Genomic DNA, 26,132 nt, shown 5'->3' on the forward strand with positions numbered 1-26,132 from the left:
AGGCATCAAAATGTGTTAGGTTACAGAATCAATGTATTTTCCACTTCTCTAATTGATAACAGTGTTCTCAGGTCATACCTACCATGAAGAGGCACTACATACATATAGCCTAAAATGTCAATTCAGCATTCATAACCAGAGTAAATTTCAAATTTACAACCACTACCAAGCAATCCATGATTCAGAACTTGAAGCAAAATTCAATTGCCAAAAGAAACTGCAAAAGTCATGCCTAACAGAAGATTAAAAAATATAGCATATAAATGAAACATTGATTCGATAAGCAATTACTCTGTATTATTGAACTCAAAACTGAACACCCATAGAAAGTATTACAAATTTTCTTATATTATAATGAGAATCTCAGCAATAAACTTGCACAAAAATCCATAAACTCAGATATCCTAAATCACATAAAAACCCTCAGGCAATCGATGTAAATTCGACAAATAGGCATCGCCCCAAAAAGAAAGGTACCACGATCTAGGCAAGCTAGTTATCATATCATACAGGAGTGAGGAGCTGGAAGAGCTGAGGCTTAGGCTCGGAGTTCATGCCGATAACGATGACGAGTGGAATGAATCCATAATGAGTAGCAACTTTAGCCTTCTTCATGACCCAAGTACTCCACTCCTTTAAGCACTGTGATGCAGATTTTTCATCCATGCCTTTTGATCCCTTTGCACCGCCGCTTTTTCCTTTGCTTTTCAGCGCAACCCTAGGCGCCATTAATTTGATTCCTAACAATTGAAACAGGTCCTTGACTTGTTTTGTGGAGATTATGAACCTAAAACCCTAACTTGTAGTTGCAATTGTCGTGGCAGAGAGATACATCCCCGAATATTAAAGGCGCGGAGGAAGCTATTGGACGGCCCATAGAAGGCCCATATATAAAAGCTTTGGCCCAATTTTCTTTTTTTTTTTTGGTCAAAACATAAGATTTTATATATGCATGTCCGATTAAGCCGGGTCTAAGCCCAACCTGGCCCAGCCTATAAACAGGTGTAGGGGTGTAGGTATATGCATGTTTTTTTGGTTTAATATCTTTGTAAAATAACCATATCTAATAGAAAATTTAAACTGATTGACATGACAATTATTTAATTGTCATATCAGACCTTGCAAATAAATTGAAACAGATTCGTATATTTTTTATTATTTATTTTAAATTATATTAGTGATACAATAAACATTTTAGGCACTGATTTTTATTTTGTAATTAACTTTATTTTTTTATATAAACAGAACCATATATTACGAACCAAACGAAAATATGTCATTTTGAATACAAGATGAAACACAACTTGGGAAATCTTCAACAAGAATTTCCAAACTAGCAAAAGAACGTGCCCAAGCAGCTAGCGTATGTGCAACAGAATTTGCTTGACGTCACTCATGCACGAATTCGATTGAAGAAAATGATCTGGCTACCTCATAAATATCTTCTAAAATGATCCCCAGCCAGTTTGACAAAACCACATCACCTTTAATTAACTGAATAGCCGATACTGAATTAGAAGCTACCAAATTATCATGAAAACCACAGTCCCGAACGACACGCAATGAGTAGAGAAATGATAAAAGCTCCGCATGAAAAGCCGATAAAGTGGTACCAATTGGCCCACCGCCAGAAATGGAAACAAGACTGCAACAATCTCTGACAACTATGCCAAATGAACCAATAAATGTTTGGATTGAAAAAGCTGCATCGTAATTAAGCTTGTAGGTATTTGATTCAGGTGGTAACCAAACATAATTTAAAATTGGTTCAATCAAACCCGACCGATCAATACTATCCATCATTGAATGCCTTGTTGATACATCATAAATTGAATCAACATTTTGAAATAGCCCACCATCAGCAAAACTTGTTGAATAACCATCATATACATCTCCAAATCCACATTCATTAATTCTAGGAATTGCTACTACACTTGTTGAACAAATATAATCATTTGGAATTAGTCCATCTTCAACCATAGCCACATGAGAAGTATGTAAGTGGTTCACATCACCTGTATCAGAAGCAATTAAATTTTGACATGCAAGAAAAAAAAAACAGATTCCTGGGCACCACTTGTTGAATCACGAATAGATACCAATTTAGATATTCCAGAAAAAACACAATCTGAAAGACCATTAAAAGGTGGTTGATTAAAATGAACTGTCATATTCCCTTGATCCGTCACATTAGATCCATAATCACCCTCCCCATTTCCTTGACAATTAAATGCAGGTCTCTAAGAATAATTTTGTGTCCAGCCTCTAGAAAAACTAGCAAAACCCGAAATTGAATCGCAAATAGCACCAACCACCTTAAACTCCCCAAGCCGCTTCTTTCCATGAACAATTTGGTTTCTTCCAAACCAAATGTAGCTAATCATACCACAAAAGAAAGCAAACTCCTCTTTTGATAGAACCATCATAACAGCACCAAACCATTCTAGACAATCCACTCCAACTCTCTTATAAACAGGGTAACTCAAATTCGCCTGCTTCCAATAAAATCCGTACCAGGACATCCTCTAAACAGATGAATAAGAGTTTCAGTATGGAAACCACAAAAACAACATTGTCCCTGCAAATTTACACCTTTCCTCAAAAGATTATCAAAACAAGGCAGGACATTCTTTGCAGCACACCAAACAGTATGAATAAATTTAACAGGGGCTTTAACCTTCCAAAGAGAACACCAAAAATGATGAACCCCCATTGAAAAAGAGGCAAAATTTGTATTTGACTGTACAGCAACACAAGCTACTTTATACGCAGACTTCACCAAATACTCCCCATTTTTAGAAAATATCCAAAATAGAGAATCAACAGTAACACGTCTGCTTAAAGGAATTTTCAAAATAGCTGATGCAACATCTGGTGAAAAACAAAACCTGACCAATTCTGTTTTCCAACAATTCAAGTCAAAATCAATAAGACATGAGACATATAGAGAGGGAGTTGGGTTCATCAAGTAAAGAGGGAGTTGGATTCATCTAGTAGACTTAGCTGTTGGTATTCTAACAATATTTTTTTGTAACTGTGTTAATAATGCACTAAAGTTGAACATAATTGATGTTTGAAATGTCCGATATGATAGGTAAATAATAGTGAAACTAACATTTTCAAATTTTTGGTAACATATGGCTAAGATTGATCTTGCTTGGAAATATTAGGATTAAATTCGTACAATTTCGTATGTTATAGTCAAATCTATACTTAAAAAGAAAACATTAGAGTTAAATTCGGCTCTCCCCGCTTTAAAGTGGTATAAGCTTTCTTAAAGTGATTTATTAGCCCTGCACCGACTTATAACAATCTATTGGTTTTCTGAACTTGGCACTTCATTTTGTTCTGCCTCATATATTTTAATAAGATCAATAGTTTATTTTAAACAAGGGTTAAAGTGCAAAAATACCCCTAACACTTTGGGTCAGAAGTAATTTTACCCATAACGTCTAAAATGGTGTAATTTTACCCCTAACGTTAGTAGCCAAGAATAATTTTACCCCTAACATTGATAGTTTGGGTCAATTTCAGACACTATTATAAAACACAAATATTTTTGTTCCTTATTTTGCACCAATTGCATATCAATTTGTTCTAAAAAAAGATTTCATGTTTTTTATTTAATAATAGAATTGTAGATTAATATTTATAAATTCGGTAAATGTTTTGAATTTTTTTGTCCAATTCGTACAAAAAAACATATATTTATTTTTATTCTTTTTCACATCCTAACATATGTTTGTGCTTTGTTACTAATAAATGATACAAGTGTGAAGTGGAGATGACAAGATTCATGACCGAGAAGACAGTTTGATGAATTATTTTTTAAATTGACCCAATTTATCAACGTTGGGGGTAAAAAACCTCTTGGGTTCCAATGTTATGGGTAAAATTGCACAATTTTAGACGTTAGGAGTAAAATTGTTCAGGACTCAAAACGTTGACGGTATTTTTGCACCCCTTTGAACAAATTGAGAGGATAAATGCAACATTTTCAAACATATAAATATGGAAATCAATTAAATTTTCTGCTAAAATGCAAGGTAAAATGTAAAAGCTTTTATACATAAATACCAGCGATACAACCATTCCATCCAAAATTTACTAAACCCATTGACAATTAATAAAAAAAAGGGAGAATTACTAAACTAGCTCTTTTTAAGGGGTTAGTTTACATTTCTAGCTCATTTCAAAAAAAATTCCAAAACTAACATATTTCAACAAATTCTTCCATCTTTGCCCTCATCTTCTTCCTAAACAGAACCTCATCTCTCTAACGTATCAAACGCTGCGATAGGAAGAGGAGGAAGAACTAGAAGCGACGACGGCACACTTAAAGAGGTGGAGAAGTGATGCAAGTAAAAGGAGCAAATAAAAAAGGATGAACATTCATGGAAAAGAGCTTCAAAGTCTTAGTTTTCAAACAGAATTGGAAGAAACAGGCAGAAATAACAGTTCGAAGCAGGAATCCTCACGAACAGCCTTTCAGTAGAACAGAATAGCTTAAACAACAGCATTAACGGGTCATTTGGAACGAAACGGATAAACGCGCGGATCGAGCAAGCTACAGGAGAGAGAAAGAGAGATAAACGTGGAAAGCAAGACAGCTTCCATCTTGCGCCAAGTGTAGGAGGATTGTTTACTTGTCTTTGTATTTACTTTTTGTGACTTTTTACCCTTGTAATTAGGGTTGATGTTACGAAGGAGGGTATAAATAGGAAAGGAATCTTATTGCAAGGGGACATCGTTTTCCGCCACCATCAGTTTTTATTCTCTGTTTTTATATTTTCAGCTTAAATTACTCATAACAAGAATATTACAATCGTTAGAGAAGCCTTAACTGCATCTGTTTAACTGTTTCTTTGTTTGTGATATTTTCACCTGTTTCTTCATTTTCATTTTGATGTGTTGCTTGAGGACAAGAAAAAGCTTAAGTTGGGGGTAAGTTGATGCGAGTAAAAGGAGCAAATAAAAGAGGATGAACATTCATGGAAAAGAGCTTCAAAGTCTTAGTTTTCAAACAGAATTGGAAGAAACAGGCAGAAATAACAGTTCGAAGCAGGAATCCTCACGAACAGCATTTCAGTAGAACAGAACAGCTTAAACAACGGTATTAACGAGTCATTTGGAAGGAAACGGATAAACGCGCGGGTCGAGCAAGCTACAGGAGAGAGAAAAAGAGATAAACGTGGAAAGCAAGACAACTTCCACCTTGCTCCAAGTGTAGGAGGATTATTTACTTGTCCTTGTATTTACTTTTTGTGACTTTTTACCCTTGTAATTAGGGTTGATGTTAGGAAGGGGGGTATAAATAGGAAAGGAATCTTATTGCAAGGGGACCTCATTTTCCGCCACCATCAGTTTTTATTCTCTGTTTTTATATTTTCTGGCGGAAGAATGTTTTTGGGAAGAACAAGCTATTCACTCATGATAATGAGTGAGTAATCCTTTTTGCAGGCCTAGCCAGCCATTTAAACGGCGACTGTAAGTATATTTTATTAATTAATGAAGTATTCATATCCATGAATGAGTGTTATTAGTATGCTTAAAGAATATATTAAGATCAAGTCTATTTTATGGTTACCGAAGATGGCACGACGGTGCTCCGACATAACGGAAACAGCTAATCGACATATGTTGTAGTGGACGGACACGAAAACTACCACATATTGGGGTTTTTTTTTATGAATGCTTCCTGTTGCTTAATGCGTGTTTGTATGTTAGCACAAGGACATTTGGTTAATATTACTCACTTAGAATCTTTGGAAATGGGACACCGGACCTTAGTGACCGATGAGGGAGAGACCCAACTCAGGAATATAGATCTACTTCACTAAACGATAAAAGTTAGGCACAGTTGTTCGTAGGCGTATGGCTAGGTCTGTGCCTGTTCATCTTGAATTCATTCCATTTATTACTGTTTAGTTATTGTTTATGTTAAGTTTGATATTATTCACCCACTCAAGATCTATATCTAATACTTAAGGTAACTTATTCCTCTCACTAAAGTCCAATCCCTGTATAATACGACACTTGGTCTTACCAAATACTGCACATGACCTAGTACACTTGCTAGCGTCCATATTTAACATACCAAGTTTTTGGCGCCGTTGCCGAGGATTGTTTAAACTGAAGTTTGGAAGAATTTGTATGCTTATTTCGTTACCTGATAACCACCTGTTTGCCTAGTTTTTGTATTTTGATTGCTAGTTTTGTATGTGAAGAGCAGGTATTCCTATCCTTCCTGTAGACGTTGAGATAGAGAGAACATACAGAAGAAGGAAAAGACTACTCAGACAAGCTAGACGCATCAGAATGGATCGCAAAATCAAAATCCCAAATCAGGGACAGGGTGAGAACCATGAGGAAGGTCATGGTGAAAATGTTAGGCATGAAATTGACTAAGTTTAACAGATAATTTATAAGGGAATTCGGGTATTTTTATATCATTTTGTAAGGAATAAGGGCTAATTAATGTCCTTGTGCAGATAAGCAAAGAAAAATGCTAAACTCGCTGGAAACAGCTTGTTTCGCTAATGCCAATGAGGAGTGGAGCCTTACTTGTTTCCAGCGGTTAAACGTCGGATTATCTAATGACGGACAGCGACAGATCGTTGGTGGCAGTGAAAGGAAAGTGGCAGGACAGCAGGTGGAAGTGTGTGGCGATGGGATTGCCAAAAGAAGCATGATGATTTGAAGTCTCACCCCCTTGAGTGTTCAAGGGTTAATCTAAAAGTTAATCATTTTAGTTTATTTTAATTGTAGTAAGTAGTTGACTTTGTTTGTAAAAAGGGTACGAAAGTTGTACCAATTTTGAATAGTCTCTGTCTTTTCCCTTTAAATAGGAAGAGCAGAGAAGGTTTTAGGAATCAGATATTTTCTTAGTTTTAGTTTTTTTGTTACAAGTAGAATAGAAGGAAGAAGAGAGCTCTCATGGAGTCTCAAGCTGTAACAAGAACCTTCTTCTGCTCACTGATCGATATGAGTGAGTAGACATTTTGAACGGGCACGGCATGGCCGTCCCGGTGATGTAAGTTTTACAACGTTTTTATGAATATTTAGTATTTTGCCAATGTTGTGATCAATGAGGGTTTAACTTTCTTGCGTAAGCATGTATGTATGTGTTAGATGAATGTTAGGACACTGCTTTCATCTTCACCGATATCTCTATTAATCTTCCAACTTCGAAGCTGACAAGTTAGAAGGTTGTGTCGAGGGTTTTCTCATCTAGAAATGCAGTTTTGTTCTTAATGCTAGAAAGAACGTATCTTTAGGACGCTAAAGATGTTAGTAAATCTTAGGAGTTTGAGAACACACGACAGTTGACTCAAACTCACTTAAAAACTGATACTTTGGCTTCGTTGGCATTATCTTTTATTCATCGAATGTTGTAAGATGTAGCACACCGTGTTCGGTCATGTCAAGCCTGTTCTATTCCCTTAATCCTTGAAAAGTAACCTTATTTCCTTGATTTATTATTCTGCATGAGTCATTAAACAACCAATATCAAACAAACAACAAAAAAGGAAGGCACTTTTGTAACACACACTGTTTAGCAACGATTTCCCATATTTATTTGAATCACAATCCCTGTGGAGACGATACTCACTTATCACTTTATTACTTGTATCTAGTGCACTTGCTAGAGTCTCATTTGAGGACAACAAGTTTTTGGCGCCGTTGCCGGGGATTGAGAGCAACAAATTTATAGCTGAAATTTATGTAAAACAGGGTGTTTTTAATCTGTGTTAAGGCGTGCAGGAACAAAAAGGTCATTTTTTCCGTTTATGCGTAGAGCTGCACCTCCTGTTTTTCCTATCGATCTCGAATTAGAGAGAACGTGTAGACGAAACAGAGCGGGAGCTCGACGTGCTAGACAAAGAGAAAGGCAAAGAGAGAGAAGAATGGCTGGAAGGGAAGGCCCAGAACAACCAGTTCCACCAAACCAAGAAGAGGAAGGAGAAAATAATAACCCTCCTGTTATGAGAATCAGAGACTACTCTAGGCCAACTACCGAGGGACACTCATTGTGTATCGTGTTGCCCAACGAGGGAAACAACATGTTCGAAGTAAAAGGGTCCATGATACAAATGATCCAAGCCTCGGTGCAATTTAATGGGTTTCAATCTGAAGATTCTAATGGGCATCTTCAAGAATTCATCACCTTGTGCAACACATTCAGGTCGAACAGAGGTGTCTCTGATGACGTGATCAGATTAAAGCTGTTCCCTTTTTCACTAAGGGATAAAGCAAAAACATGGCTGCGAAATTTACAGCCAGGAACGATCACGAGTTGGGAAGAGATGGCAAGAGCTTTTCTGCTGAAGTATTTTCTGCCTCGACAAGCCATCAAGCTACGAAATGAAGTGTCACGCTTCATACAGGACGAAGATGAGTCATTGGCAGAAGCATGGGAAAGATACAAGGAGCTGCTCAGAAGGGTGCCAAATCATGGTATCCCTATGTGGATGCAAATGCAGAATTTTTACAATGGCGCGACCAACGTTTACAAAATCCAGATCGAATCGATCGCGAATGGTAACCCAGAAGATCTAGAGCCACAAGCTTTATATGACCTAATAGAGAAAGTGGTCAGCACGAGTTACAACTGGCATTCGTCAAGAAGTGAAGGAAAAAGGACAGGAAACGAGGATGTCGTGTCAAAACTAACAAGCCAAGTAGAACAGCTTACTCGGCAGCTGGGAAAGATAAATGTCTCGTCCATTCACAATGAACCGCCATTTAGTGAACCACCATTCAATGAAAGTTGTGGTTTTTACGGAGGAGCTCATTTCAATATCAACTGTCTTGGAGTTAAGCAAGGAAAAGGCACACGGGCTGAATGCGACTACGCAGGGTACAATCAGAGGAATCAGCCCAACCGTTATTCCAACACCTACAACTCAGAAACCAGGAACCATCCAAATTTTGGATGGACAGGCCAACCGGACCAGCAAGGACAGTATCAAGATCAGCCGAGGTATCAACAACAGCAAGGAGGACATTACCAAAGACAACCTCAGCAGCATTATCAGCAACATGTGCCACAAAAGGAAGACGTCGAACCAGATATGAAAACAATGATGATGCAGTTCATGAAACAGACGCAGGCATCGATCAAGAATCTGGAAACACAAGTCCACCAGATCGCCGCGTCCACATCAAAAGGAAAGGGGATAATGCCGAGAAATACTGAGCCAAATCCAAAAGGCGACGTCATGGCAATCACCTTGAGGTCTGGTAAGGAAACTCAACCAGTTGTTTTATCTAACAAGGATGCTGAGCGTGCAGGAACATCCAAAGAGGCTGAAGGGGAACTGGAACAAGCTGTTCCTGGTAATGAAGAAACGAGGAAGGCTAACCAAGCAAGTAAGCCAGATCAAGAGGATGAAAGGGCATGTAAACCACCACAGCCGTATGTCCCACCGGTGCCATATCCAACATGGCTAATCAACAAGAAGCTGGAGGAGCAGAATTCTAAAGTGTTGGACACTTTGAGGAAATTGCACATCAACATACCTTTTGTGGAAGCACTGCCACAGATGCCAACATACGCAAAATTCCTCAAAGATATCCTATCGAACAAGAAGAAACTGGAGAACATTTCCATGATACAACTCAACATAGACTGTTCGTCCATACTCCAAAACAAGCAGCAGCTTCCAAAGAAGCTAAAAGATCCAGGGAGTTTTTCGATTCCTTGTTCAATTGGGAAGCTGACTATTGAAAATGCACTTTACGACCTAGGAGCTAGCATAAACCTAATGCCATATTCTGTATATGCACAACTCGGGTTAGGAGAACCACAACCCACTCGTATGTCTATTCAATTAGCTGATCGTTCTGTATGCTATCCTAGGGGAGTAGTAGAAGACGTGTTAGTCCAAGTAGGAAAATTCATTTTGCCCGTTGATTTCATTATAATGGACATTGATGAAGATTTGCATGTCCCTATTATCCTAGGTAGACCATTTCTAGCAACAGGAAAAGCATTGATAGATGTAGGAGAGGGAAAGTTATCCTTAAGGATAAATGGTGAGGAAGTCATATTTAAAATGAATGAAGCAATGAGGCGTGCGAATAATAATGATGACACTTGCTGTTTCTTAGATGATTTTCAGAGTCTTACTACTTTGCAGGAACAGGACACATTAGAAACTTTATTGGGGAGAGAGGTGAACATATGCGAAGGAACAGGCTGTTCCATTGAAAGGAACTTTCCGACACCTCCGTTAGACCCTGCTGTTCCAACTCATCAAGAACCATCAGAGGTACCCACTGTGCCTGTGTCTAAGCCAGAATTGAAGCCGTTGCCTGAACATCTCGAGTATGCTTTCCTGGAACCACCCAGCGGAAGTCCTGTCATCATATCATCAAAATTAACTCCTGACCAAAAGGCGCAACTTATGGCGGTCTTGCGAAGAAACAAGGCTGCAATAGCATGGAAAATTGATGACATAAAAGGAATTAGCCCAGCAGTCTGTGTTCATAGAATCTTGATGGAAAAGGACCACAGACCAACTGTTCAGTCGCAACGTAGGCTAAATCCCCACATGAAGGAGGTTGTGAGAAAGGAGGTGATCAAGCTTCTCGATGCTGGCATTATCTACCCAATATCTGATAGTGTGTGGACAAGCCCTGTCCACGTTGTCCCAAAGAAAGGAGGAACAATCGTAGTCCTAAATGAAAAGGACGAGCTAGTACCCACAAGAACAATAATAGGGTGGAGAGTTTGCGTCGACTACAGAAAGCTTAGCCACAAGGAATGACCATTTCCCCTTACCCTTCATTGACCAGATGTTAGAACGACTAGCGGGCTACGCATTCTATTGTTTTCTTGATGGGTATTCAGGATATAACCAAATCGCAATTCATTGCGATGACCAAGAGAAAACCACGTTCACATGTCCATATGGGACTTATGCTTACAAAAGGATGCCTTTCGGACTGTGCAACGCTCCTGCCACTTTTCAGAGATGTATGATGTCAATTTTTCATGACATGGTGGAGCGGACTGTGGAAATTTTTATGGATGACTTCTCGGTCTATGGAAGTTCATTCGATAGCTGTCTAATCAACCTTGAAGCGGTGCTCGCGCGGTGCAAGGAGACTAATTTAGTCTTGAACTGGGAAAAGTGCCATTTCATGGTCAATGGAGGAATTGTCCTAGGGCATAAAATTTCTGAGAAAGGGATGGAAGTGGACAAGGCAAAAGTGGAAGTAATCGAGAAGCTGGCTGTGCCTGCGAACGTCAAAGATGTGAGAAGTTTTTTGGGGCACGCAGGGTTTTATCGCCGGTTTATAAAAGATTTTTCAAAGATTGCACTCCCATTGTCAGCCCTACTCCATAAGGAAGCCGAGTTCTCTTTCAATGCAGACTGTTTGAAGGCCTTTGAGCTCTTAAAGACTAAGCTGATCAACTCACCTATACTAGCAGGACCAGATTGGGAGCAACCTTTTGAAATAATGTACGACGCAAGCGATACTTGTGTGGGAGCTATTCTTGGATAGAGGATTGAGAAGAGGTTTCGACCTATCTACTATGCCAGCAAAACATTGAACATGGCCCAGCAAAACTATACAACTATCGAGAAGGAACTTCTGGCGGTTGTGTATGCTTTCGACAAATTCAGGCCCTACTTGGTTTTATCCAGGGTGATTGTTCACACAGATCATGCAGCGTTGCGATACTTGTTCGCGAAAAAAGATGCTAAGCCAAGGTTGATCCGATGGTTGTTATTACTTCAGGAGTTCGATTTGGAAATTAAGGATAAAAAGGGAACGGAGAATGTTGCTGCAGATCATTTGTCAAGGATAGATCACAAAGGCAGGTTTGAACAAACGGAAATCGTGGAAAGGTTTCCTGACGAGCATCTGTATGCGGCACAGCCTGCGCCATGGTTCGCCGATATAGCTAATTACCTTGCAACTTCGCTCAAACCACACAACCTGTCCACGAATCAAAAAAGGAAGTTTTTCTCCGAAATCAAATACTATTTTTGGGATGACCCTTACCTTTTTAGGTTGTGCGCAGACCAAATCATTCGAAGATGCATATCGCAAGAAGAAGGACAGGATGTTCTCAGCCACTGTCATAACCGTGAAGCCGGAGGACACCATAGTGCAAGCCGTACCGCGGCAAAGGTTCTCCAATCAGGTTTTTTCTGGCCCACTCTTTTTAAGGATGCTAATGCATTCGTTGGAACTTGCAATGAGTGCCAACGAACTGGAAACATTTCAGCTCGAAATGCTATGCCCCTAAACAACATAGTTGTGTGCGAAATTTTTGACATCTGGGGCATAGATTTTATGGGACCATTCCCAACTTCCCAGGGGAATAAATACATCCTAGTGGCTGTGGATTATGTGAGCAAATAGGTCGAAGCAATAGCTAGTCCCACCAATGACGCCCGTGTGGTAGTCAAATTTCTGAAAAGACTGTTCGCCAGATTCGGGGTGTAACGCTCGGGAAAAAAAAATATTCATATAGACTTTGATTACAGTCATGCGTTATTATTTCTAATAATTTCGTTATTAACTCCGTTTTCTTAGGTTCGATTACTCAATTGAGTCTTTTATTTGAATTGAATTTTGATGGAAAACAAGATTCTAAATTTAATCTTACTTTACTTTTAAATTTATTTCTTTTGAGTTAGTTAAATATGTGATATATAATATTTTATATTACATATAGTTGACTACGTATTTTATTATCAGTATATTTTCTTCACAAACAGTAAGTAATTTATGAATTTCGGAAACGAAATCCCTTTAAAGAGGGATGAACTGTACCGTCCTCATAGTTCAAAAAAAATTTATTGGTGGTCTAGAACTGTAAAACTATTTTAAATTTTAATATAATATTATTTAAAGTAGACGTGGTGTAATAATATTAATTGGAAATAATTATTAGTTTATGTGCATAATTTATTTTATAATAAGGGTAATTCCGTAATTTATCAAAATTGTCTTATATATATAAGAGAGAAAAACAAAACCCTACCTCCCCTCATAACTCAAGGAGCCGCCGAGCCTTTTGTGGTGGGAGTGATTGAAGAAAATAATGGGAGGTCAAAACCAAGCATTAGAGTTGCATTGTAAGATTCCACATTTATTCTTCATAATTTTTTTAATTAAATTATAAAAAAGTAGATGTTGGGTTGTGCAGTGTATTAATTTTCAATAAATTAAGCTTTCAACAATTGAAGATCTATTTTTCTGATTTCTTTTTCTTCAAGGGGATTTTGTATATTTGTTTCTTTCAATTTCAATACACTTTAGGGTTTATAAGAATTTAATATTGGTGAGTTAAATATATATTTTAATTTTTGACAAAAATAAATGCCGAAATAATTTCTTATCTGTAAATTGTACAGATGGGATGAAAATACAATAATTAGAAGTGTTAAATATGTTAATTAGTATTCTTACCTCAATTATTTGATAAACAGTAGCTTATATAATATCATGCCATTCATTATAATCCATATTTAGTGTTTTTGGGTCTTAGTAAATTATTACCTAATTGATCTTATATGGTAAAGCTGAATATTAAATCATATGCATATGTATATATGATTAATGAGCTAGTTTAATAAATCAAATATGCCGTGGAATGCCAATGTGAAGATAGATGATCATAGCTCGTTAATTTAGTTGAGATTCCAAGTAAGTGGTTAATTATATACATAGTTATGTTTGTTTATATGCTCCTTGTATCTGATCGGTAAACCTATAATTGTCGTATTTGGTTGTTGATTGATGCGTTTAGTTTGTGAATACGAAACGGTTGATGACGTCAATGCTTTTTATCATCGATGATAATATCGATGCAGGCTGAAACTATGTGACTGTTGTGACCTTTTAATGAATGCGGCTAGTGTTATACACATTCGTGCGATATTAAATATTATGAAATAATTACTGTTAAAGGAAATGAATATCTGATGTGTTTGGTAAAGAAGGAAATAGAGGATAATTAATAGCTTGTCTTGACGAAGATATATTCAATGGTTCATTCGTGTATGAGTTGATGGTATATATGGTTAAGTTGAGATATGATTTGCTAGGCACTTGTCCTTGAGGCTGGTGTCGGAGTATCTCGGGATGCAGGAGATACTCTGTGCTGTTCTTGCTACGCACTGGGGTGGTGCGGGGATACCTGACGGGGAACAATATCCTGTGATGTTGATATAATGTGAAGAGATTGTGATTGAGACTGTGATAGTTTGAATTGAACAGTGAACCATTGGGTATATCTCTTCTTGACAAGTGGGGCCTTTAATCAAATGTTAATAAATAAATAGTAAAAGTCGTGTTATGATGCTTGGTCAGCTAATCATTATTAGATGTTTGTAAGATGAGCTATATGTATGTATGTGGTTGTGCTATGTGTATAATTAGTTATCTTACTGAGCCCCAAAGCTCACACCACTCTCCACCAGTTTTCCTTTCAGGTTAAATGCACTAATTGACTATCGGTTCAACTGTTGGGATGGTCAGTATGTTAAACTACGTTGCAGTCTATAGTTAAAATAATATAGACTTATTGTGAAGTTTTGAGATGTAAGGCTTGGTCATTTAGTAAATCAGTGTATTTATCATAGTTGTTCATTTTGGTGACGTTTTAGTTGTTTACAAGGTTCTAGTATTAATTAAATAAAAGAATATTCGAAGGGGAGTGTTACACGGGGTCCCGCGAGCGATCATCAGTGATCAAGGGACCCACTTCTGTAATGCGAAATTTGAAAAATTAATGGGAAAACTGGGAGTCTCACACAGGGTTGCCACACCATACCATCCACAAACCAGTGGACAGGTGGAGATCTCCAATAGAGAAATAAAAAGAATCTTAGAGAAAACCGTTGGCAACTCTCGGAAGGATTGGGCAAACAAGCTCGATGATGCTCTATGGGCATATCGTACCGCTTATAAAACACCGATTGGAATGTCTCCTTTTCGGTTGTTATACGGGAAATCTTGTCACTTGCCAATGGAAATGGAACACCGCGCATTTTGGGCGTTAACATTTTTTAATTTTGAGACGCAGGCTGTTGGTGAACAGAGGAGTTTACAATTGAGCGAAATGGAGGAATTCAGGCTGTTCTCATATGAAAATGCGGTGAATTACAAAGCCAGGACCAAGCAGTGGCACGACAAAAAGCTCATGAACAAGGTGTTTCATGAAGGACAAAACGTCCTTCTTTTCAATTCCCGATTGAGGCTCTTTCCAGGAAAGCTCAAGTCAAGATGGTCAGGACCATTCATTGTGAACCGTGTATTTGCACATGGAGCTGTTGAAATTTTCAAATATGGGGGTGATCCTTTTAAGGTGAACGGACAAAGATTAAAACCATATTTAGAGAATGATCACACAAGGAAGATCGATACTGTTCATTTCCAGGATCCCCCAAGTCAGTAAAGGCTAGAGAACAGGGTGTCCGCTACAAACACAAATTGTAGCACAAGTAACTTTGCATTTTATTGATTTTTATTTTTAATTTTTATTTTTTTTTCTTGTGTAAATTGTGTTTGAATTTGACTTAATCCTGAGTAATTTCTGCCTAGGCACAATTGTAAAACCTAAAAAATCCTTCCAAGGGTGAGGTAGTACAATTGTACCTGTTTTGTAGGGAAGGGAAAATCGTAGAAATTTGGGCGGTAGGAATTTGTTTATTAAAGCTAGGAAAAGTGGAACGTCCACTCCTATGCCAAATAGGCAATCATACCGCCTGTTTTTCTCCTCGATAAGATTGAACGGTTGGAGGGATATAAATGCTAACATAAAATCTTGACCGTTCATCTACCCTCATTCTGATTCGAAAATACGTGCCTTTCTGCTGATTTGTCCAGGTGGCCGACTTTGATTCGGCCTCAAACTGACAGATTGGCGAGAAGACGCCTCGTTTCCCCTACTTAAAGATGCTTTATCTCAGTTCAGTCCGTCTATCACCATATTTCTTTCTTTTCTTTGAGATTTCTTTTCACAAAGGCAGTTCATGATCTGTGCCCTATACCACTGGAAAACCCTACTTAAACTTGAAAGCGAAATGAGAACCCGAGGCTCGGGCAAAAACGTGAAAATTGAGGGTTCTTCCAAGAAAGAAAAAGCAAAGGCAAAAATGGTGGACCCTAGCACTGTGGCGTTTGTCCCAGATGAGAAGCTGGTCAAGAAACTCTCCCAGTTTAAAGACGCCTCTGTTCAGACGTACTATGATGAGCTAGCGAAACTTCAGTTCGGACCCATCCGAACAGTTTGCTGGGAATCCCTAAAAAGGCTAAAGCTCGAGGATCGTGTGCGCACCCTCATGAAGTCTGGTCATTTTGAATGTTTCTTTGAAATGACGGAACCGGCCTATCGGGAACTAACACTCGAGTTCTTGGCCACCTTTAAGCACAACGCTGAGATAACCGAACCTGACGAAGAGGGAAAATTTAGCTTCAGGCTCATGGGTCACTCCCAAAGGCCTTCGCTTAACTTGTTCAACCAGATGCTTGGTGCTGCCGACGATGACGATCTAGAATCCGAGAGCTATAAAGAGGCATTCACCACAACGCCTGATGTTTTCGACCCTGTGGCCTTCTGGGAATCACTCTCAGGATAGAAATATTATGACGGCAGTTCGTCCAAGGCATCCAATATCGATGATTACGATGTTCGGTATTTACACAAGTTGATCTCTGGTACAATCTTCGCCCGGGAAAACTAAGCCACCATGCCACATGCAGATCTCACCGCGTTGTGGAGTATGGCAGTTGGACCGAGAATGAATTTGGGATTCTGGTTTGGAGAGTACATCAGCGCTTTTTCCAAGAAAAACTCGTCGGTCATCTGTTGTGGAAGCATTGTCACCAGAATTGCGGAGTCAATCGGGGTTTTTAAACCTGAAGACCACTCTCATCTCACGATTGTGAATCACCCTGACCCAATTGATCTCAAGAGCCTCCAAAAGATGTTATTCAGAAAAATTGTGAACGGGAAGTGGGTCTGGATGTCTGATTTTGTTACATCTCGACAGACTGAGAGCCAGAAAAGGAAAAGCGAGCCTACTGTATCAGTGTCGTCAGATTCCGAGCAAGTCGAGAAGCCGAAAGACTTGGACTTTTATAAGAAATGTGCAAAGATGACCTGCGAGGATGTAATGGAGCGATTCAATGCCCTGTTTGCCCAGAATCTGACAAACCGCGAAATGATATTCGCCATGGAGCAAAAGTACGCATCGCAACAGGGCGAGATCGATATGCTCAAGAGCCTTTGCATTGAGGAGCATGCCAAAGAAAGTCCCTCTGGTTTCTCTGTAAAAAGTCCGGTAAGACAAGTGCCCGAAACACCTGCCAGTGCCAATGTTAAGGTTAACGCTGCTGCCTCCTCGAAGGAGGAGGGTATTCCTGCCCCTATGGATAGAGAGGTTAACTCCTCTCTCCCCCATCACGCCTGATCTGTCCCAATATTCGCTGTCCTAGCATCTGGTAACCTCTAACACCCTTACTCTATCTTGTTTTGGTCCACCTATTTTGTAGTCACCTTATCTACAATCTGCTGCCGTAATTAATAACATTGAGGACAATGTTTTGTTTTCTTTTGGGGGTGGGGATTGTGTGCACCACAATTTATGCGGAAATAACATGATAAATGTTGTTAATCGGTTTGTTTAATTTAGTGATTTGATGTAGAACAAATATCCCTTGAGAATCCTTGTGCATATCCTTGGTAAATATTGTCTGCTTCCATTGTTTTCTTTCCGCTTATGTTTGTTCCATCTAGAGAATTGCTTGGTGTTATGTAGGAATCATAGAGCAGACTGTGCATGCTATTTGGTGTTAGGTTGTGTTAATTTCTTGTTTGTACTTCGTGTTCTTTAATTCAGGAAGTTCCAAAAATTTTGAAATCTTTAATTCCTCTGTCAAAATTAGTAATCATGGCCTTACTGTCCCTGAAAATAGTGAGAACTTGAGCCTTATAATGCATCCATAGTATGCTTTGTTTTTTTGAGTGGGCCAGCACTCACTATCTTTAGGGAGAATTTGCCTTGGTGCCCTGATGAAACGGTGATTGGTTCTGATTTTCATAGGAGGGAAAAGGCATTTAGTTATTCCCTCCGCTACACAAAAGGCACCTGTGCTATGCACCCCAATTATTAGGATAACCAAGTCGAGCCATTACCTGCTCTTTCTGAATAACCACGAATGATAGCCCTCTCCCTTCACTTATAACTCAAAAAAAACCCTGAGTTCTGTCTTATGTTTCGAATTGCCAATTGTTTAAAATAAAAATCATGTGCTTAAGTTATGCGAATATAGGCAATTGAGCAAACATCGCTCAAGGAAAAGATTGAATGAACTAGGGAATATAATGTGGGGAGGAAGGAACCTTATTAATAGTCAAAAGAGTACTGGGTTATGAGGGAACAGGTTGTGTAGATAAAGTGTGTGTAAACTGCAATCATGATAGGCTGCGTACGTTAAATATAGTGCAAAAAGACAGAATTCATACACTGAAACAGCTTTTCACTGTCAAACCAGAGCCCAAGCCTAACATTACAACCTTTATAAAGTCCTTTGGACTATGACTGGAGGAACTTTGACCCTTTGATTCGGGACCAATAGGCAAACTCGCGCCCTAAGGGTGTGGTGTCTGAGCTGAGGAGTGAAATCGCATTTGTTTTCCTATGGCAAAAAGATGCCATGCGAGAGTGAGTGAATTATTCCTTTCCTTAGTGAGGCATGTCTGGCTGTTGGTAACTCCTTGTGAAAGAGGAACTCTAAATTTTAAGATTTGAGGAATTTCTTAAGCAAAAAGGACACAACTTTTAAAACAAGCTTTTACTCTTCGATGAAACATTAGCATGCATCTGTTCATCTCCTAATTGTGCCAAGCGTTCTGTGTTTCTTTACTTGTCGTTCTTATTCATTAAACTAATTTCATTCCTAACCCTTTTTCTGATTCCTTCTTACAATTTGTTGCTTGAGGACAAGCAAAGGTTCGATTTGGGGGTATTTGTTAGGCATGAAATTGACTAAGTTTAACAGATAATTTATAAGGGAATTCGGGTATTTTTATATCATTTTGTAAGGAATAAGGGCTAATTAATGTCCTTGTGCAGATAAGCAAAGAAAAATGCTAAACTCGCTGGAAACAGCTTGTTTCGCTAATGCCAATGAGGAGTGGAGCCTTACTTGTTTCCAGCGGTTAAACGCCGGATTATCTAATGACGGACATCGACAGATCGTTGGTGGCAGTGAAAGGAAAGTGGCAGGACAGCAGGTGGAAGTGTGTGGCGATGGGATTGCCAAAAGAAGCATGATGATTTGAAGTCTCACCCCCTTGAGTGTTCAAGGGTTAATCTAAAAGTTAATCATTTTAGTTTATTTTAATTGTATTAAGTAATTGACTTTGTTTGTAAAAAGGGTACGAAAGTTGTACCAATTTTGAATAGTCTCTGTCTTTTCCCTTTAAATAGGAAGAGCAGAGAAGGTTTTAGGAATCAGATATTTTCTTAGTTTTAGTTTTTTTGTTACAAGTAGAATAGAAGGAAGAAGAGAGCTATCATGGAGTCTCAAGATGTAACAAGAACCTTCTTCTGCTCACTGCTCGATATGAGTGAGTAGACATTTTGAACGAGCACGACATGGCCGGCCCGGTGATGTAAGTTTTACAACGTTTTTATGAATATTTAGTATTTTGCCAATGTTGTGATCAATGAGGGTTTAACTTTCTTGCGTAAGCATGTATGTATGTGTTAGATGAATGTTAGGACACTGCTTTCATCTTCACCGATATCTCTATTAATCTCCCAACTTCGAAGCTGACAAGTTAGAAGGTTGTGTCGAGGGTTTTCTCATCTAGAAATGCAGTTTTGTTCTTAATGCTAGAAAGAACGTATCTTTAGGACGCTAAAGATGTTAGTAAATCTTAGGAGTTTGAGAACACACGACAGTTGACTCAAACTCACTTAAAAACTGATACTTTGGCTTCGTTGGCATTATCTTTTATTCATCGAATGTTGTAAGATGTAGCACACCGTGTTCGGTCATGTCAAGCCTGTTCTATTCCCTTAATCTTTGAAAAGTAACCTTATTTCCTTGATTTATTATTCTGCCTGAGTCATTAAACAACCAATATCAAACAAACAACCAAAAAGGAAGGCACTTTTGTAACACACACTGTTTAGCAACGATTTCCCATATTTATTTGAATCACAATCCCTATGGAGACGATACTCACTTATCATTTTATTACTTGTATCTAGTGCACTTGCTAGAGTCTCATTTGAGGACAACAGAAAACAACAATAACAATAATGGTAACCAGAGGTTGCGGATGAAGGATTACTCCAGACCATCCATTGAAGGCCATTCATCATGCATCGTCATACCAAAAGAAGGCAATCACATGTTTGAAGTGAAAGCTTCAATGATTCAGATGTTACAAACATCTGTGCAGTTTGGGGGATACCCAAACGAAGATCCAAATGCTCACATCCAAGATTTCGTCACAATGTGCAACACATTCCGCACTCATAGAAATGATAGTGATGAGGTTATCCGGCTCAAACTGTTTCCCTTTTCCTTGAAGGATAATGCGAGGAATTGGTTGAAGAATCTCCAACCAGGATCTATTACGAACTGGGAGGAAATGGCTACCCTATTCCTGATGAAATATTTTCCCCCCAGACAAGCAATCAAGTTGAGGAATGAAGTCTCACATTTTTTTCAAGAAGAGGACGAATCCTTATTTGAAGCATGGGAGAGGTATAAAGAACTGTTGAGAAGAGTAACGAATCATGGAATACCTATGTGGATGCAAGTTCAGAACTTCTATAATGGAGTGACCAACGCATACAAGATACAAATTGAATCCGTTGCCAATGAAATCCGGAGGAACTGGAACCTCAAGCATTGTACGAGCTAATTGAAAGAGTGGTCAATACCAGCTATAATTGGCACTCGGTGAGAGGTGATGGAAAAAGAGTCACGAATAACGCAAACAGTGAGGCAATAACCAAACTGTCCTCACAAATGGAACAGTTGGTCAAAACAATGGGAAAGATGAACGTCTCAGCAGTAAACACGCAGCTCTCTGCCCCTATGGAGATACTATCACCCGATGGTTGTGATTTTTGCAGTGGACCCTATCAACCCATAGATTGTCCAGGAACCAAACCAGGTGTATCAATGCAAGAACAATGTGATTTCATCGCTCGCCAACCACCAAATCCTTATTCGAATACATATAACCCAGGGTGGAGAAGTCATCCGAATTTTTCTTGGCAGGATAATTAGAGGCAACCGGCCATGCAGCAGCCTTACAGACAAGAAAACCCACGAACATCATATCCACCACAACAAGGCAGCTCATCTAACCAACAATATCAGCGCCAATTAGATGCTCAACAAGAAGTAAAGCCTGATTTAGAGTCCACGATGATGCAGTTCATGAAGCAGACACAATCATCCATAAAGAATCTTGAGACTCAAATGCAACAATTTGCCACAGCCATATCCTCAAAGGAAAAAGGCGCCCTTCCAAGCAACACTATGACCAATCTGAAAGAAGAAGTCAATGCTATCATACTAAGGGGAGGCAAGGAGGTACCTGACATTGGTGTGAAATCTGTTGCAGATAAAGTAGATGGAGCAAAGTCTAGCGATTAAACACTTGCGCCCCAACAAAGGAAGGATAAACAGGTGATTGAAGACGAACCAGTCGCACTTTATTATGAACCAAGAGTTCCATACCCAGAACGACTGAAGCAACAGAATTGTGAGAAAAGACACAAGAGCTTTCTGGAACAATTGATGAAATTGCACATCAATATACCATTCATCGAAGTCCTATCTGAAATGCCTATGTATGTCAAATTTTTGAAGGATCTGCTCACCAACAAGAAGAAATTGGAAAGTGTAGCTATGGTGCAACTAAATAGGGATAGCTCATCAATCTTACAGGCCAAACAACAACTTCCAAAGAAGCTCAAGGATCTAGGGAGTTTTTCTATACCGTGTTCAATAGGAACACTCACTATTCAAAATGCTTTATGTGATTTAGGAGCCAGTATTAACCTTATGCCATATTCAATTTATATGCAATTAGGTCTAGGAGAACCAAGACCAACTAAGGTCACGGTCCAACTAGCGGACCGATCAATTCGATACCCCAAGGGTATAATCGAGGATGTTTTGGTTAAGGTTGGAAATTTCATATTGCCTGTTGATTTTGTTATAATGGATATTGCAGAAGATTTGGAAGTTCCAATAATCTTGGGACGACCTTTTCTAGCAACAGGAAGAGCTGTCATTGACGTACATAAGGGACATCTTGTTCTAAAAATCAATAACGAAGAAGTAGTGTTTAAGATGCATGAAGCTGTTCGCTATGCATCAGTCTCTGATGATTCATATTATTTCCTTGATACGCATGATGACAATCTTTTCTTGCAGGAATAATTCGATACAGAGAAACATAAAGAAGAGGAACAAGCGTTTGATTACGAACGAGAAGGAGGTAATAATGAAGGAACCATCGATGAAGAAGAACATGATATTCTTCCTGAAATAGATCTCAAAAGGGGAGACGAAGAAAGATGCCCTGAACTAAAACAGTTGCCCGATCATCTAGAATACGCATTTCTGGATCCACCAAACAGTAGACCAGTGATTATTTCGGCAACATTGACAAAGGATCAGAAGGAGAAATTGCTCACCATCCTAAGAAAGCACAAGGAGGCTCTAGCATGGAAAATAGAAGATATAAAGGGGATCAGCCCAACAATTTGTATGCATAAGATTTTAATGGAAGAAGATCATCGACCAACTGTGCAGCCGCAAAGAAGGCTAAACCCACACATGAAAGAAGTTGTGAAGGCAGAGGTGATCAAGCTCATCGAGGCAGGAATCATTTACTCCATTTCAGATAGTATGTGGACCAGTCCTGACCAAGTTGTTCCTAAGAAAGGGGGAACCACCATGGTCAGAAATGAAAAGAATCAGCTCATCCCCACAAGAACAATCACAGGGTGGTAGATGTGCATTGACTACAGAAAGCTCAACGAAGCAACAAGAAAGGATCACTTCCCCTTACCTTTCATTGATCAGATGTTGGAGAGACTAGCTGGTTATCAATTCTATTGTTTCTTAGATGGATATTCGGGGTACAACCAGATTCATATCTGCACCAAAGACCAAGAAAAGACCACTTTCACTTGTCCATATTGGACCTTTGCGTACAAACGCATGCCATTTGGGTTGTGCAATGCTCCAGCAACATTTTAGAAATGTATGATGGCCATATTTCATAATATGATTGAGAAGATAGTAGAGATATTCATAGATGATTTTTCTGGCTATGGCACATCATTTGAAGCATGTTTAGAAAATCTGGAAGCTGTTCTGGAGAGATGCACAGAAACACAGCTGGTCCTAAATTGGGAAAAGTGCCATTTTATAGTGACAGGGGGCATTGTGCTTGGACATAAAACATCAAACGAAGGACTAGAAGTTGACAAAGCTAAAGTGGAAGTAATCGAGAAACTACCTGCGCCCAAAACAGTCAAGGATATTCGAAGTTTCTTAGGGCACGCTGGATTCTACAGACGGTTCATCAAGGATTTTTCAAAAATCGCACAACCACTCTCCGCACTGCTACACAAGGAGGCTGACTTCATATTCACCGACGAATGCAACTAGGAATTCGAACATATCAAGGAGCTGTTGACACATGCACCTATACTCACCTCACCAGATTGGGATGCACCATTCGAGCTCATGTGCGACGCCAGTGATCTTAGTGTAGGGGCTATTCTTGGACAATGAATTAATAAGCAGTTTAAGCCCATACACTATGCAAGCAAAACTTTGAACGAAGCTCAGCAGAATTACACAACCACAGAAAAAGAGTTGCTCGCAGTGGTCTATGCATTCGACAAATTTTGCTCCTACCTTGTACTTTCCAGGGTGACTGTTTATATCGACCACTCGGCATTAAAATACCTGTTCGCCAAGAAGGATGCTAAACCATGATTAATATGATGGTTGTTGCTTCTACAAGAGTTCGATTTAGAGATCAAGGATAAAAAGGGATCCGAAAATCTAGCAGCTGATCACTTATCCAGAATAGAAGCAACCATGGAGATCAAACAACCCGAGATCCTTGACCACTTTCTTGATGAAAAACTGTTTGCAATTTCCACACTTCCCTGGTTTGCTGACATTGCGAATCTCTTGGCTTGCAAAATAAAACCTTTTCGATATTCCACAAATCGAAAACGAAAGTTTTATTCTGAACTTAAATATTACATTTGGGGAGGAACCTTACCTATTTAAATTGTGTGCAGACCAACTCCTGTGAAGATGTGTGACCAAGGAAGAAGGCACGAAGATTTTGCACAAATGCCACGCAGCGAAATCAGGTGGACATTTTGGGGCCAACCGAACAGTTGCTAAAGTGTTTCAAGCAGGTTTTTTCTGGCCCACTATATACAAAGATGCCCAAGAATTCGTTCAACAATGCAATGAATGTCAACGCACAGGCAACATCTCTGCTCGAAACGCCATGCCTCTAAACAACATTGTTGTTTGTGAGATTTTTGACTTTTGGGGCATCGATTTCATGGGACCATTCCCCATCTCCTTTGGGAATCAGTATATCCTGGTCGCAGTGGATTACGTGAGTAAATGGGTGGAAGCATGTGCATACCCTTCAAATGACGCAAAGGTAGTGATTAAATTTTTAAAACAGATGTTCACCAGATTCGGAGTGCCGAAGGCCATTATAAGTGATCAAGGTACTCATTTCTGCAACCAACTATTTAAAAAGCTTCTTCAGAAATATGGTGTCACACATTGTATAGCCACGCCATACCACCCCCAAACAAGCGGACAGGTTGAACTATCCAATAGGGAGCTGAAGCAAATTTTAGAAAAAACAGTCAATTCTTCACAAAAGGACTGGTCTCTAAAACTAGATCATGCACTGTGGGCTTACCAAACAGCATATAAAACACCCATAGGGATGTCCCCTTTTCGGCTCCTGTTCGGAAAAGCATGCCACCTCCCTATTGAGTTAGAACATAGGGCATACTGGGCACTAACATTTCTAAATTTTGATGATCAGGACATTAAGCAGAACATGTGTGCTCAATTGAATGAGATGGATGAATTCAGATTGTTCGCCTATGAAACGCACTCAAATATAAGGAACAGACAAAAAAGTGGCATGATTAGCGTATTCAAGCAAAGCACTTTCAAGAAGGCGAACAAGTCCTCCTTTACAATTCACGCTTGCACATATTCCCTGGTAAACTCTGCTCGAGATGGTCCGGACCATTCACTATACATCGCATATTCTCTCACGGGGCGATAGAAATCCAGAACACCGATGGAGAGATATTCAAGGTTAATGGACAACGTCTGAAGCCCTACTTGGCTCATGAACCTCCCGGAATAGTGGGCATCACCCATTGAGCAAACCATGACACATCAAAAAGTTGGGGGTAAATACAATTTAAATTTATTTCTTAATATAGTTTAATTTTAAATTCTGCAACGTAGTTAATTTTTTTAATGCTAACCTTTTCTATTCCAGTCCACTTTTTGAATAAAAATGCTTCTAAGTACATAGGGAAGTACGAACAATCATTCCTCTCACCAACCCTCACCACACGCGAGATAGCCACCGCCCGAGCCGTCTTGTCCTTTAATGAAGATTTGTCAGACGGCAGACCCTCAGTCACAACGGTCACATGCATTGATGTGGCTACCCTTCTTCCCAAACATGGAAAATTGATTCCTTATTCTCACGGTGGAATAAGAAAAGTAATTGGTCCAAACAGTTGCAACCATCCCTGATGGTTCATTCTCTTTCTCAATCGTGTATAAAGGTCTCACGTTTCTACTGAAACTCCATTTTTCCTAACCTAGAAAACCACCAACCGCCTGTTGATACTCCACCATGGCACGAAAGAACACAAGGTCTGCCACTACCACCAAGGGCAAAGAGAAGAAACCTGATGTGAGCTCTAGTACCCAAAACTCTCTTGTCCTCTCCAAACAACTCTTAACCTTCTACGATGAGATTGAGCAAACCAATTACGAAACTTTCCAAAACATGGAGTTGTGCGCCACCAGACAAA

At 39.2% G+C, this 26,132-nt stretch overlaps 1 protein-coding gene and 1 non-coding gene across 2 annotated transcripts; both read right to left on the bottom strand.

Moving 5' to 3' along the window:
* Positions 1-275: 275 nt before the first annotated feature.
* On the bottom strand, positions 276-821 carry LOC136230079 (mitochondrial import receptor subunit TOM7-1-like). Its single transcript, XM_066019017.1, has one exon. The coding sequence runs from the start codon at positions 727-729 to the stop codon at positions 505-507; it is 225 nt and encodes a 74-aa protein (XP_065875089.1). The 5' UTR covers positions 730-821; the 3' UTR covers positions 276-504.
* Positions 822-20,686: 19,865 nt separating this feature from the next.
* Positions 20,687-20,793, bottom strand: LOC136231662 (small nucleolar RNA R71). The gene has a single exon (XR_010690032.1). It is a non-coding gene; the product is annotated as a small nucleolar RNA R71 (small nucleolar RNA).
* Positions 20,794-26,132: the final 5,339 nt, after the last annotated feature.

This window comes from Euphorbia lathyris, chromosome 5 (assembly GCF_963576675.1).
Source record: "Euphorbia lathyris chromosome 5, ddEupLath1.1, whole genome shotgun sequence".
Classification (NCBI taxonomy): Eukaryota; Viridiplantae; Streptophyta; class Magnoliopsida; order Malpighiales; family Euphorbiaceae; genus Euphorbia; species Euphorbia lathyris.

What these genes read in the sequence shown, in the direction of transcription:
- LOC136230079 (XM_066019017.1), bottom strand. Translation starts at nt 729, where the DNA reads ATGGCGCCTAGGGTTGCGCTGAAAAGCAAAGGAAAAAGCGGCGGTGCA.